Source organism: Lathyrus oleraceus, chromosome 2 (assembly GCF_024323335.1).
Source record: "Lathyrus oleraceus cultivar Zhongwan6 chromosome 2, CAAS_Psat_ZW6_1.0, whole genome shotgun sequence".
In the NCBI taxonomy this organism is placed as follows: Eukaryota; Viridiplantae; Streptophyta; class Magnoliopsida; order Fabales; family Fabaceae; genus Lathyrus; species Lathyrus oleraceus.
The window spans coordinates 121,150,125-121,166,094 of record NC_066580.1 but is presented as its reverse complement, the minus strand read 5'-3'; the positions used below and the strand labels follow the sequence as shown (position 1 = coordinate 121,166,094).

General features: G+C 37.1%; 1 protein-coding gene across 1 annotated transcript; it reads right to left on the bottom strand.

Annotated features, from left to right (window-relative positions):
- Positions 1 to 599: 599 nt before the first annotated feature.
- LOC127122190 (uncharacterized) lies at positions 600 to 4,811 on the bottom strand. Its single transcript, XM_051052569.1, has 2 exons — positions 3,794 to 4,811; positions 600 to 976 (listed from the first exon to the last, which is right to left on the bottom strand). The coding sequence occupies exons 1-2, from the start codon at positions 4,809 to 4,811 to the stop codon at positions 600 to 602; spliced, it is 1,395 nt and encodes a 464-aa protein (XP_050908526.1).
- Between the last annotated feature and the right edge of the window lie 11,159 nt (positions 4,812 to 15,970).

Sequence of the window (15,970 nt, the reverse complement as noted above, 5' to 3'; positions counted from 1 at the left end):
AACATCACTGATACCGTCGACCATTAGAGTGGTGTCATCCATAAACTTTACTTTGTTCTTCATGGCACGATTGATTTTTACAAACCAATCCTTTCTTCCCGTCATATGAGTTGAACAACCCGAGTCCAAATACCATTCCTCACTTCATTGAACTCCCTTCATACTCATCATGGCGTCTTCTTCTTCATGCAACTAATCAACCATATCATTCAATCAATTGCAACCCATTTTTTTTTGCATTCTTTGAGCTGCTGCAACTTTTGTCCCGCAACTGTAAATTGCTACAATTTACTTCCATGATCATGACCAATAATGTATTCTCTTCATCAAACTCTTGCCTTGAAACCTTGGCTCCATCCCCTTGAGATTCCTTCTTGTTGTATTGCATTCTTTCACAAAAATGACCGAGTCGTTGACACTTGTAGCATTGTTACTTGCTCTTGTCGAATCTCTTTCTTTCGCCTCTAAAGTTTCCATGACCACCATGTTTGTTGTAGCTTCTCTCACCCATTTGACTCGTCTAATTCTTTGAATTTTTGGACTCCTTTCCACCAAAATTCTCGAAAATACCCTTTTTTCTTCAAGGGACATTTTCATTTCTATCTCTTATCCTTCTCATTGAAACGAGCCTGCAAAGCTATCTCCACCTTTGCCTTATCGTTGTTCCTCTCTTCCATCCTTTGCTCATGAGCCTGAAGAGAACTTTGCAGCTCATATTTGCTCATTGTCGCCATATCCTTCAAATCCTCAATCGTAACAACTATGTTATCGAATCTTGGCATTAAAGAATGCAGGATCTCAGTAACAACATGCTGCTCCGTAAAGGTTTCTCCACATGCCTTCACTCGGTTCACCAAGTGAGTGATTGTCGCTGCAAAATCATTGATTGTCTCCTTTTCCTTCATTTGAATAAATTCGAGTTGTCGTTTGTGAGTTTGTAACCTCACCATCTTTGCTTTGTCAGTCTTGTATAAGCCTGAAGGTAGATAAAAACAAGAAAGGGGAGTTTGAATTTTTTTAAGAGAATAAAAACTTTTTAGAAATTAGACACACGCAGAAACAAAAGAATTCAACATAGAATTTTATACTGCTTTTCTTGAAATTCAAAGCTACTCCAGTCCATCTGGCCAAGGTGATTTCCCTCTTAAACATGACTTAATCCACTAATCTTGAAAGATTACACAACCAATCGTCTAAGAGAATAGAGATCCCTTAGCCCTCTCAAGTGTACATACTTCACAAGTCACTTGAGGAAATTTCTTAGCAATATAGCATGATTACATTAATGAATAGTGCTTCTAAAATAATCAGAAATTACACAAGGTAAGAGCAAGAAATATTCACACGTTAGAGCAGCAGCTCGTGAGAGAATGAGTAATGAATAGTGGAAGTATTGAATTCTCGTGTGTTTCAGGTGTCTTCTCTGGGTGGCATTCCATCCTTTATATAGGAGTAGTGATAAGACCGTTGAGTGATGTTAATGTCAGAATCTTAGGCAATGATGGATGATTAATGTCATTAATCTTTGTGTTCTTTCCAAAGCAATATTTGGAGCGCCAAAAAATCCTTCCTAAAATAGCTTCTTTCCATAAGCGAGTTTCTTCAAGGTTAAGCTTTCTGAATCAGAGGATCCCAATATCAGAGCCTTCATAAAGCGATTGCAACTTGAGAAGATGCATGTTGCTTATTGTCTTCAGAGTTTCTCTTTACTTGATTTCATCAGAGCGTACGTCTTCAGATTCTAGATTCATTCTTTCACTTCAGAGTGTCTGACTTCTTTAGTTTAGCTTGCGCTTGCGTTTGATCAGAGTCAGAGCTTCTGTTTGCATATCTTCTAAGTGGTATCTTAGAGCTTAATTCTATATCGGATGAATGTCTATCTGACTGTTTTGATTAGAGTCATGCATACTTAGAAATATTTCGTTAGGGTACCATTTTTGTTTCATCCTTTGTTATCATCAAAATCTTAGAGATACATTATAGAACTAAATTTGTTCTTACAATCTCCCCCTTTTTGATGATGACAAAACAAGTCAGAGTGATGATGAAACAGTAAATAATATCTCAGAGTCAGATAAGAACAAGGGACTCCCCCTGAGTTAAATCATCAGATTTATCAGAAGTTCTTACCAGACCTTCCTTGTGTGGTAGTTGGTTTTGTACCTTAGCTGTTATCCTGCATAACTTTATTTCTCATAAATCATTAAGATATTAATGTTCGCAGTGTATTAAGAGGTTTAGATATGTATTTTCATCAGAGTTGTTTTAGTTCTCCCCCTTTTTGTCAGACTAAAAAGACACAGAAATTAAGGCAAGAAATGGATATTCGTATATCAGAGAAAAGCTGGTACAGATAGGCAGCAAGGAAGGCATATATCAGAAAGCATAAAAAAACATAAGAAGAAAACAACAAGTAAATAGCCTAAGTTCCTAAGGGATTGGGGGCAGAGGCATCCTTTGGAAAAGTTGAGTCAACAGGTTTTGAATTTTGTTGTTAACGGAGTCTTGGTGATCCAACCTTGGTCTCACAACTTGTTGTTCCTTTTGCAGTTCCTCCAGAGTTTTCAAGACCAAAGGGGTAAAACTAGAGTTAGATTGCTCCCCTTGAGTCAGAGCATCGGCACTGGCCTTTGCAGCTTCCTCTGCAGCAATGTGTGTTGCCTCCTCAGCTTCGGCTTTTGCTTTTGCCTCAGCCGTAGCAGTAGCAACTTCAGCAACATCCTTCTCTTCAGCTTCTCTGAGTCGTTGCTCTTCTTCCAGGAAAGCTTTCTCTTATGCGTCTTTCCTGGCCTTTTCCTCAGCCTCTCTGACCAAGCGAGCCTGTAGCCTTACTCCAGCATCTCTGACAAAGTCGGTACGGACTTGTTTAGAGAGGCCTTTCAGTTTGGAGGCTTCAGAGGTCATCCATCTGATCATTATGTTCTAGTGGATCCTCACTGCAGAGGGATCATCACTGATGCCAAAGTTGACAGACAGAGACTTGATCTTCTGCACTGAAGACTCTGCAAATAAAGTTATTGCTTCTTCTAATATGGGGAAGGTAGTTTCTAGTTCAGGGTTGGAGGGTGGGGAAGATGGTGGTGTTGGGTTGGTGTCAGCGGGATTTTGTGTAGGGATGATGATGTCTTCAGATGTTGGTAGCGGGATTTTGAGTAGGGATGATGATATCTTCAGAGGTTGATAGCAAGGGAATATAAGAGGGAGGTGGTGTTGTTTGTTCAGGTGGTGGATTTGTTTGTTGTTCAGAGGGTGGTGTTTGAGGTTGGTCAGATGGAGGTGGATTTTTTTGTTCAAAGGGTGGACAGGTGACTTCAGGTTCAGGTTGTGGTGGTTGTTGTGAGGCCAAAGCATGTGCCTAAAGTTAAGCTAGTGTGGGGGATTGAGGGTTAGAGGTTCGTTGTCGGATGAGAGAATGTAGTATGGTGGCGATGAAGGTGTGGAATATGATGGTGAGGTGGTTTCGTTCAGCATTTCTGTTTCAGAAACGAGTAGGGTAGTGGTTGCGAGTTTAAATTTCAGAGATGGTGGGTTAGAGGGTCTGGTGGTGGAGGGTGGTGTTTCTGATTGGGTGTAGGTGGGAGTGGTTTGGGGAAGAGAAGAAGCAATTGACTTTAATTTAACAGAGCGAGAAGGAGGCAGAGACTTACTTGGAGAATCAGCCAAAGGGACTGGAGGTCTTGACCCAGAAGTTTCTCCCAACTTTGCCTTCTTTTCCTTCTTGGACTTCCCATATGGCTCCCGCTCTTCATGAAATTAGGTGGACGCTCAGGTAGCCAGTCCACAGAGAACTCACAAATATCCACCCCTTGGCTTGCAAGGTCTTGCAGATAGTGAGCCACCACTTCTGGAGGGTCAATCTTGGAGAAAAGGTAGAGACCGTTGGGAATCTTCCTCTGATCCTTGAGTGCTTCCCAGGAAGTGTCTAGAGTTGGTTTAGTTCTGACTTGCTCAATCACCCCCATACTCTTTAGATTCTGAGCATTTAGAGGTCTTCCAATGTCAATAGTGACATCTTCCATCAGATTGTTATGGATCAGGTGATCCACCAGCCCACTCTCGATCAGAACATTGGAGATGAGTCTCCTCAGAGGAATGTGAGTTCTAGGCTTCATATTGTTTCTGGTATCCTTGACAGAATCTCTGATATACTTGAAGAGCAGCGCTGGCAGGTTCAGTTTCAGCCCTTTGTGAATGTAGTAGAGGATGCACTTCTGATCCGTGTTGATGTAGTCAGAGAAGTTTGATGTAGGGAGGTGATGGGTGGTGCCCAGGATGATCTTCATCCATACACGGAGATTCTGATGAAGTTCTTTGTTCTTGGAGTGTTTGCCTTCAGCGTTCTGTTGAAAGATGGTAAGGGCTATTTCTTGGGATAAGTACTTTGCCCTAGGATTGATGTTGTAGATTCTTCTTCCCCCTATAGTCTCCATGTTCATAAGGGAGGCTATAGACTTCTTAGTGATGACTATTTTGACTCCCAGAACGTGAGAGACGATATAGTGATCATCTGAGTCTGCGAAGTGCCAGAACTCCTTTATCAGATAGGTATACACAGGACCGTAGAGTCTCTGGAAGTAGGTTTCCCACCCCTGCATTCTTAGTTCCTCGGTGAGGTCTATGCCATTGCGTTTCATGTTGTCGAAGTCTACCAGTGATTCGGACAGTACCTCAAGCTTGTCAAAGGGCGTGGAAAGATGAATGTGAGGTTCACGTTCTAGAATGTGTGGTTCTTTGTAGATTGGGGTAGAAACGACACCAGTAGTTGCAGTTGTTTGTTGAGTAGAAATGGGTGTTTGATCAATTGATTCCATCTGCTGAGAGTAGTTGTAGACGGATTATTGTTGAGCATCCATGAAGAAAACTGATGAACTTTGTTGAAGAATGAAGAACTTTGCTTGAAGATGATGAAGATGATAAACTTGAGAGAGAGAGAGAGAGCAGGGGGTTTGTGTAGGGCGTGAGTGTAAAAGTGTGAGATTGTGATAAGTGAAAAGTATAAATACACCACGAAATGCATGCAAAATGACAGCGTTAGAGGCAGTTGAGAAGTTATGAAATTAATGATGCATATTAACCAAGTTTACACGCATAGGGGAGAAATGATTACAGCCCATGATGGAGGTCTAATCCCCAAATCAACATACTGCTCGAGGAGATCTCAAGGGTCTGTCTCTTGATTTCTGCTAGATAACTGTCTAGAAGATCCAAAGTCAGAAGCATGATACCTCACGTGTTGATCTATCTGATCTTCAGGAATACCAAAAGATTGGATCCTGAGGATTTCTGATTCAGATAACTCCTAACTGGTAGAAGTATGTAAGACCACAATTTTGACCCTAAGATCCCTCACGCAATTTCATCATAAGCATTAGCTTTGGGATCATACCTTGGCATCCTCCTTATCCCGCTTTCATTGGGTTTGTTTTGGGGGAGATCACCAAGCACCATGTGATTATATCATACTTGTATATTATCATTTTTTTACTAACCAAAATACCAAAAATATATCTTTGCATTTGCCTAACTCTTTTGTAGGTAGGGCATAATCACCATTGATTTATCAAGTTCACATCTAGGGTTTAAGACCCTCATGGCTAAGAGCACTAACCAAGGAATTATCCAAAATGTCTCTAAGCATCATATATGAGTCTCAATGATCTTTACATGTTATTTTGATCAATATTTCTTCAAGAATTTGGAGTTGGTTTTCCTTGGAAACCTTAGTTCATCTGGGTATCTTGAGTAACTTCTTCAACAAGCTTCTTCACCAATTGATAAAATTTCTCAAGGGATACTTCAAAATTCATCATCCTATGCATATATGATCTACCATGAGCCTAAAAAGTCAATAGAATTGCATGTTAGCAAGTTGGTTGATGGTGGTTGGTCAGATGAATTCATATGATCAAAACTGGGTCTCCCTAGACCCTATCTCCTACAATTTTCATCATATGAAAATGATTTAAAGAGAAAAGTTACTCTAAATGACATTCCAAATAACGTCCATGTTAAGGTCTAGAGCTAATTTTGCTTGGAAAGTCATTTTCTATGTTGAAACATTATAGGTCATTTTGTCTTAACCCTAATTTGAAAGTCAACTTCCCAAGGCCATAACTTGCTCATTTTTTATGATATGACATATTTCCAAGTTTCACAATCAAATTCAAGGTGTCTACTTTAACGTTTATGTTTGGAGTGATAGCTAAATAAACTTTTATGAGCATGTGATATGAGGATACATTATAGGTCATTTTGAACCAATACCATTGAACAAGTGATTTTCCTCAACTTCAAAAATGAATAACTCACTAATTCTAAATCCAAATAATGTCAAATTGGTGACCATTTTGAAGGTATTTCATGAATCTACAACTTTGATGAATACACTTTTCTCATTTGGAGCTCACATAAAAAGTTAAGAAAGGTGGAATAATGAAGTATGGGACTTGACACTTAGAAACATTTTCAACATGTTGAAATTTCCAAACTTCCACCTCAAAATTCACGATGATACAAGTTCCAAATTTAAAAGTGTTCAACATAAGGCTTGTTCCTCTTGATCTAAGCTTTCGAAAGAGTCCTAATTCATTCATTTTTGACAAGGTTTGATAGGTTTGCGCATGGTGTTAACAGGCCTGCATTAGTTGGCAAAATTAAATCTTCAAATGATCACATAACCTTGCCTTGCCATTCAAGCTTGTTTAAAACCTCAGTACAGTTGATTTTGGACTTAATTGCATTGCTTCATAGGCCTGTACACGCCCATGCAAGCATGAACGTGGCATTGCTAAATTTGGATAAAATTTCAAGTGTGCAAATAACATTCCATTTTGCTATAAATAGAGGGCCTCTGTGCTCATTTCAAAGGACCCTTGTGCGCCAGCTTTGCCTCCACTCTTCAAACCCTCACATTTGAAAGGAAAACCTGAGAATTTTCATTTGAAAATTGAGTTTGAATCTCACTGTTTGGAGATTAAAAAACTCCAGGATCCAAAGCTTTGTACCAATCCTAAGCCACTTCTGCAAACTATTGGAGCAAGATCAAACACGAATTGAAGCAAGAGAGATCAAGTTCTGCACAGCATTGAAGGTATTTTCCAGATTTTTTCTTCTCTTCGATTCTTACTCAATTCTCATCAATTCTCTTGGATCTTTGGTTGTCTGAAGTTCTACCAATGTAGGCAAGAAGATTGAGTTACTTTGAGGTCAAATCGAAGCAACTCAGTTGACACACCTCAAAATTCAACTCCACATATCTCTATATATTTGGAGTTAGTTAAAATTGAGGTGATATTCGTGATCTACGCCATTTTATCTTTCAGATCATGTCCTCTTTTTTCATTTAAGTCATGGTGATAATTGAACCAGTCCGGCCAAGGTCATCGGAGAAGATGACCGACCTTTAGCTCTGGCAGTGATGTGGCACGATTCAGAACCATTGATTTGGTTTAAAATGTTTTAATCATATGCGTTGGTTTAGATAACCATTGTTGTGACGCGCAGACTAAGGACCATCGTGGATTGCGTGTTTCAGACCACTTGATCTGCCACCTCAATTAATGAGAGTGATCAAGTGTTCCACGTTTTTTTGATTTTTTGATTTTAGTTTTTATTCCTTTGATTTTCATTAATTCATATTAACTTCAATATTGATCCAAAAAATATGAGAATTTCACCAAAAAAATTTAAATAAAATCCTCTTTCATATTTTGAATTAAAATTATTTTTTGGATCATTATTAATATTTTTCATGATTTAATTGATTTTGTGAATATTTTTAATTGTTTAAAAATACTTTTAAGTTTCCAAAAATTCTGAAAAACTTTCTCCAAGGTCCTTTTACCGTGTTTGACCTATGATAAATCCCATGGTCATTTCTTTGACCAACCGTATTTAATTTAATGTATTATTTTTAGTATTTTTAATTGAATAAATGCCAAATAAATTGTGTAGAGCCATTTTGATTGACTTTGTAAGTTTGACTTGTGTTGTTGGGCCTTAGTCAAGGTTGATTTGACTTTGTTAAGTTAATATCATTGGATTTAGGGGATTGATGGAATGTACATTCCATTTTCCAAAATGAATGAATGATCTTAATTTGGTAAAAGTCCTCCTTTGTCCAATTTGAATTTGATCCATTTCCCATCCCTATTCATCTTATTCCCATTCTTTATGCATTTATGTCATGAACCTATGATATCTCAATATCCTAAGGCTAGTTGATTGCAAAATCAACATAAGTATGGATGAGATTAGGCCCCCACTTTTGCATATTCTTTTTGTGTGTGGTATGTTTCATGATCATAGTTCATTATACTATGTCTCTAACATGCATTAACACCAAAATTCTATTGCCCGACCTCAAATAGTTGTGACTTTTACATAAGTCCAATTACGATTGCTTAACATTGCGCTAAATTTTTGACACAAAAGGCATAACATTCTAGTTAGTGAGATTGTAAGTCTCCCCTCTTTCATGGTATTGTGTGGAAACTTTGCATTTTTTCCTTCCTTTGGAAGATGTCTTGGTTCAAGGATCCATACTTGTGATAAGTGGGTTGATTGTTCTCCAAAGAATGACTTAAAAAGAAAAGCAAAAGCAATACTAACTTCTAACTCATTAACAACTAACATTTAATTTCAAGTCACTTACTTTTAATGCAGTTTATTTTTAAGCCTTATTCGTTTTCCATTATTCATACCATTCTAATTGTTTATGTTAATGTCATTTTTCACTTTGTCCACTTGGACCATATTTTGTGATATATTTTGTTTGTGTTTGTTTATGTGGTCTTTGACCATTAATGTACATAATAAGAACAAAAAACCCTAAAAAACTATCTTGTGTGGACCGTTGGTTTGGTCTGAGACAATTGGACTTAGAATTTAGGCAACACTCCCTATGCAAAGGACTTGGCCAATGCCAAATTTTATGTAACCAAGTGCTTGTGATTTGAAACTTCATCTGATACACCATTGAAGATCCATTTGACTTCATCTGCAACATGATCATTGTGAAGCTGTTATTCTGAACCTGTGACTTATGGCATCTTGAGATTCACCTGCTACTTGGGCAAATTTGAAGAAGATCATGAAGTTTCTAAGCTTGGATGTGGCTATCTTTATTTGATGCCTTGCTCTTCAAGTTGATATATTGTGCATTGTTTGTTTCTTGATTCTAATGTCCAAGGGAATTTGGGTTTCTATATGACATTCTTGTCTATTGGATTGCAGCCCATTGGTCAGATCTTTTCAACTCTTAACTTTTAAATTTACGCTTAGGATTAGTCTCTTCATATTCTCTCCACTTCTTAAACTTCAAAATCTCTCCCTCCTTTAAAAAAAAACTTATTCGCTTGTGTTTGTGTTTTCTAAACCTATACCATATTGCAAACTAAAAACTTTGGGCCTATGTCATTGCATTTTTAAACTTCTTTTCTTAATCAAACTTGTAAATAGACTTAACTATACTTGACTTAAAATTTTCAAAAGCCAAAAAGAACTAACACTCATTCAAACCATTTTAGGCCTTTGTGCCTTTCAAACCTAATTTTTGTTAAAAGCAAAGCATCCACTTTGAAATTTATACCACGAACTACGAGGTTTTTATCCCTGATTTTTATGTTGGTACGTAGGTACAAGTCCGAAGGTCTTGTCAAACACAAAAATATAATTAATGAATTCTTTTCTCATCCCCCAATTCTATTTGCTTGCAAACATCATTTGTACAAAAACACATATGCACACAAGAAAGGGCTCCCTAGGAGTACCTAGGACACTTTGGGTGCTAACACATTCCCTCTATGTAACCAACCCCCTTACCTGTAATCTCTGGCATTTTATTAGTTTTGATTTTAAAACTTCTTATTTATGGGTTTTTTTTGTACTTTTCCCTTTTCCCTTGGAAACAATAAAAGCGCGGTGGCGACTCTTGTTATTTGATGTCTTGCTTATCCAAAGCTTGATGATCATGAATTTACCGCTATAGAAATTAAGTGGCAACTCTACTGGGGAGTAGTCTCGAGTGGGTTTAGCCTACTTTTTTGTGTGTATATAATTGTGTATTTGATGTATGTATATTTGTTTGTGTGATATAATCTGCTTGTTGTGTTTGGTGATCTCTGAGTGGTGAGATAAGTTCTAACCCGAACTTGAGTGCAATTAAGATAGGAGGATGGTATAGTCATATTCGACTTGTGTGGAGTAGTCCTTAACAAGTTGGCTTGAGATCCATCTAATCAGTGGAGACCCTTTTGGATTTGGAAATGTCACACAAGTATTTATGGTTAGGCATTACTATCTCTAAATTGGGGTCCAAGAAGCTGAAGACCGTAGAACATTTAACCCCTCTTGGACTATTTAGGACGTAGTGCGAAGACTGTTCAGGTGTAGACTTGATAACAGTTGTTATGCGATACTACACGAAAACGAGTTTCTCTTGAGAATATTATGGATTGATGAGTCAGTCATCCTAATCTATAATATCTGTAAGACCCTAATTTTGACCCTAAGATCCCTCATGGCATCATAACATTGCATTTGCATAGCCTCAAGAATCTTAAGCATCTTGGTTCCCTTTGCCTTTGAGTTGGGACCTCTTGTGAGTGGTTTGGGCTCACCAAGCATGCTTGAATTGTATATCATTGCTTTTTCTCATTTCTTACTAATCAAAAGCACAAAAATATGCCACTAACATCTTTTGTTTGTAGCTTGAGCAATCACAAGGTCCAAAGCTTCTAGGAGATCCTTTGTGCAATGATAAAGTCAAAAGAAGATGAAAGCAAGCATGGCAATGGTTCCCAAAGCCCTCATCCATCAAATATGTCTCCCTAGTATCTCAATTCATCATTTTGATCAAAGCAATTCAAGGGGTTTGAGGCTTGTTTCCCAAGGAAACCCTAATTCATCTATTCATCAACTATACCTTGCTCTTGAAGCAACCTCAGCCCATGGTCAAATAAAATCAAGGGAAGTTCTTAAATTCATAATTCCATGCATATTTGAACTTATTTGAGTGCCCTCAATCATCAATTCATCAAGATATAAGTTGTGGACTTGAGAAGTTGATCAGTCAATTCATCTGACTAATTTGAAATACACTGAGACCTAACGTTTTATGTGTTGGTCAAATGGAGATGATCCCAAGAGAAAAAATATTCTTAAGGACAATATGAACAACTTTAATGTTCATCAAAAGTTCATTTGAAGCTTGGAATGTCATCATCCATTCCAAGACATTATAGGTCATTTTGACTGAAACCCTAATTTTGGGTCAACTTCCCAAGAACATAACTCATTCATTTTTTATGATTTTGAGGTGGAACAAAATGCATTGGAAATATTATTGTGTCTAATTCAAATTTTATGTTGAGCAAAATTTCAAAATCTCAAAAGAAATACATGTGATAATGCAAAACATTATAGGTCACTTTGGACCAAATGCATTGAAATGGAAAAAAGTCCAACTTCAAGTGCCCATCACTTCTTCATCAAAAATCCAAATGATGCAAAATTTAAGTCCAATTTCATTGTCTTGAAAATATCTACAACTTTCATGTATGGGGTTTTTCAATTTGGAGCTTGCATCATTGAGACAAAAGGGTTTGAACATTGGCCAAATTTGGAAACTTTACTTATGCACCTTACACTTTAAACTCAAAATTCACTAATTTCCAAGGTCCAATTGAAATTTTGATCAACATATCATTTGTTCTTTATGCAATGAGCATTCTAACCATTACTCATGAGGTAGCATTTGGAGTTTGGAAGCACTGTTTTCGAAGGCATGAAGATTAAGTGCATTTTGTGAAATTCCATTCAAATTGCCATGCATGAGCTGTTTACACTTCTTGTACACGACCATTTGCAATTCATATGAGCTCAGCAGGTCATTCCAATCTTCATTGGGCCTTCTATATGATCACATAAGCCCATGCAAGAAGAAATCCATTTGCCATGCACACGAGTAAACTCACTTGCTCAGCCAATTCCAGCTATAAATACATGTGTTATGCTTCATAATTAACCAACCTAAGGGCGCCTGAAATGCTGCAAGAGTGAATCCTCAACCATACCAAAGGAACTAAGTTCAATTTTCTCCAAAAATTCAGATCTGAAATTCAATTGCATTTGGTTGAATTTTCAGATCTAAAGTTCCTAAACCTTCATCATTTGATCCATTGAAGTTCTGTTTTGCAAAAGGAACCAAGGAAAAGGACTCAAAGCTCCACAATCCAAAGGTGTGGATCAACTGGTTTTTGCTTCGAATCTCTTTGTTCTTTGATCTATTGGCCTTGATATTGTGTTGTCTGAAGTCCTCTCTATAGAGGCATCATTCCTGTATGCTTAATTTTTGAAATCGAGCAAGTTCATGATGAACACCATCAAGCTTCCATCTCTGATTTCTCTCTTAATAGGAATCTAGAGTGGAAGTGAGTGGTACAGGAGTGATGTACATCACTTCCTCTTTCGAACGGTGCCTAGATCGCTCATTTTAGTTAGCATTTGAAACTCTGTGTTTTTTGACCTTCGCCGGAGCTCACCGGAGAAGACGGTGGCGCTGGCCATCGTCTCATTGCCAGATTGCATGTGAGCCCTTGGATCTGATTCCCAGATCTAATCTCCACCCTCCAATGATATGACTTATTTTAATTCAGTGTGTGGTTGCATTGACTTGAGCCTTTGGTACGCGCACGCTTCATGACCATCAGATTGGACATGTCAATTAATGAGGTTCCATCCAAGCGCTGTAGTTTTTTCTGATTTTTATAATTTCCATTTTATTTCTTTTATTTCATTTAACTTCAAAAATTCATAACTCTCTCATTTTAATTCCAAAAAATATGGGACCAATTGCATTATTTCTCTTGTTAATTCTAGTTTCTAATAATGATTTTTAATATTTTTTATTTTGTCATTTGATATTTTTTGTGAATTTTCTCTTTTCTGGTTATTTTTAATTCATTTTAAATAGTTTTTTATATTCAAAAAATACAAAAATATTTTCTTAACCTATTTGAATGATGATAGATCTATGAAAAAAGATTCTCATCAATTTTTTAATTGATTTGAGATTTATTTGAGATTTTAGTTCAATTAGGTCATTTTTATTCATTTTTTATTGATTAAAAATAGTTTCTGACTTTTAAAAATGCTGAAATTTTTTGTCAAACTTTGTTTGACCTTGTTGAACTTGGGATAATTCACTTGGACTTTTTAAAGTTGATTTGAAGTGAATTTGAAGTTTGACCTTTCTTTAATATTTTAATTTAATTTCATTTTCAAATATTAAAATGCCAAAAAATATTTTGTTCATTTCTTGACTTCCAATCTTCATCCCACTTCTGTTTTTGATAGTTTGACCATGATCCTCAATGTCATTGGTCAACACTTGTTGATTGGTACATTCCATTTTACTTAATGCACCTTATGTTCTTCATTTCCATTATCCATCTTCTTCTCCTTCTTCTTCTTTTCTTTTGGATCCATGAGTTAAAGGTTGATAAGTTAGCATTGATTAGGGAGGTTTAATCTTCCTTGATTCAAATCTAATTCATCTTGATCAAATGATCAAGTGAATGGCTTTGCATTAAGGATAGGTTGCCTTCTAAATCATGCAAAGGACTTAAACCAATACAAGATCTGTAGCGGTGTATTCGTCGCTATATGATTTATTGATTAAACCATAAGCAAAGTATACAAAGAAATAGAGTCGCCACCGCACTTTTATTTATCCAAAGGACTGGCTAAAAAGCGAACAAAAGCCTAAGAAGTTTTACACGTAGAAAACTAATGGAAAGATCAGAGAGTCTGGGTAAGGGGTAAATTACGCAATGGGAAGGTGTTAGGCACCCATCACGTCCTAGGTACTCCTAGGGAGCCCTTTTCACACTTGTTGAATGAAAAATGTTTATTTGTTTTTGACATATTGTGCAAACATGAATGGGATGATGAGAAAAGAATATACAAGTTAATTATTTTTGTGTTCGAACGGATGAACCCGTTGCCTACGTACCTTCCATCAAAGGTAAAGATCAAAACGCCGTAGTTCGGCTAAAAGATTACCAAATTGTCAGTGGGTTCAATTTTAAAACAAGAGCACTAAGGCTTTTCATTCTCAACGGGAGAAAACTCAACCAATACCAACAATCCACCATGCAAGGATAGCTTCAACATACTAGTGAGGGTTTAACCCTATAATAAGTATGGAAGACTTACAATCAACTTACTAAGGATGCGGTGAGATTTACATCAACCACTATGAGAATTGAAACCTATGGCTAATGTATGAAAACATGTTAACAATGGACAAAGCCACAAAACAATTGAATGGGTGAAGTTAATTGATTATGAGTATTTACAAAATATGGTCAAAGTATGATTAAAATTGATTCAAAAAAGTATTAACAAAAGTGAAGTTTGAAAAGTCAAGGACTTAGGGTCCAGGTTTCTAATTTGAAAGAGGTGAGAATGTTTGCACAACTATGTCAAAGTTTGAAAAGTCAACAAGTGAGAAGGGATTTTTGAAACAAAAAGGGTATGGATGATGGAGTGTAAAACTTCCTAGAAGTTCACCTCTTGAAATCATATAGAAGATGATTCAAGTGTGTCCTTTGGAATGAAGCAACAAAGCAAGTTAGCAAATAAAAGACAAGGTGATACCGGATGCCACTCAATGGTCTTACTCCAATCTCACAAACAAAGGCGGATACCGGATACCAATAAATGAATTTACACCAATCTCCTAAAAACAAAACAATGATACCGGATGCCAATAAATGGTCTGACTCCAATCTCACAAACAAAGGCGGATACCGGATACCAATAAACGGATTTACACCAATCTCCTAAAATAAAACAATGATACCGGATGCCAATAAATGGACTTACTCCAATCTCACAAACAAAACAAAATATGGATGTCAGATGCCAATCTATCTGGGCTTATTCCAACCTCCACAAAAATGATCATAGGAATACAAATGCCAACAACATGGACTTATAATTGCATCCTCACATACAACAAACAAACAGAAGCACAAGACTAAGAGGATATGAGTGACCAATGGAATGGTCTTACACTCTATCCCTTCCAAATCATAGGAACAATGGCCAAAGAACATGGTCTTACAATTGTCCTCAATGGGCGAACACAAATGTGTCACAAAGATATGCAATGATGATCATGCAATAATGAACAATCAATGATGACAAATGCACAACAGCATGCAAGCAAACATGTACATATGAATCAAGCAAATAATCAAACAAGGTCATTTATCACACACTATAACCAAGCAATCAGGCTCAAGCAAAGGGTTAGACATTAAAGTCAACTGGAATGGGGTAAATGGTGCTCTTAACCTTGACATTGAGAGCCAAGGTGAAGCAGATGAAAGGATATGAGGGGTGTGCCTAATCACTCTTATCTCTGGTCAGAGAGAGTATTGAATATCAGAAGGTGTGGGAGTTCAGAAAGGGGGAACTCTCTCCACAAGTCAAAGACTCGATAGATCTTGGGCTTTTACTCACTATGCATCAACACAAGTAGTGTGAGCAAGGTGAGTGACTCACAGAATAGTAGGAGATAGGCTACATATCTCTTTTGTCTACCAATTGCCTTATTAAAAGGACTTCACCTGCTTGGGGACAAATGTAAACACACAGAGACATTGCCTCTTAAGGAGGACTTCAGACAGGTGCCTGGCTAAATAACAAGCCAGGTCTTCCAAACTACATGGAGACAAGAGATTCTACCTCAATGCAAATGCTATCAAGCAAAGCAATGCAAGTTCTCAAAGAACTATTAGCAACTATGGTACCTGAAATCAATCAAATATAATCAGTATCCCAATTATAAAGTCAAAACAAACAGATAAGAACCAACAGTCAACACAATTATTCATATGTGCAAAGCACAAAGCTCAAGGCAAATGAGCTAAGCATCCTACAAAATAAAACAAGTTAGTTC

Excerpts from the sequence above, each read along its gene's own strand:
- LOC127122190 (XM_051052569.1), bottom strand. The coding sequence starts at position 4,811 with ATGGAATCAATTGATCAAACACCCATTTCTACTCAACAAACAACTGCA. Across the intron at positions 977-3,793 it reads AAGCCAAGGGGTGGATATTT|GCTTATACAAGACTGACAAA; the intron begins GTGAGTTCTCTG and ends ATCTACCTTCAG.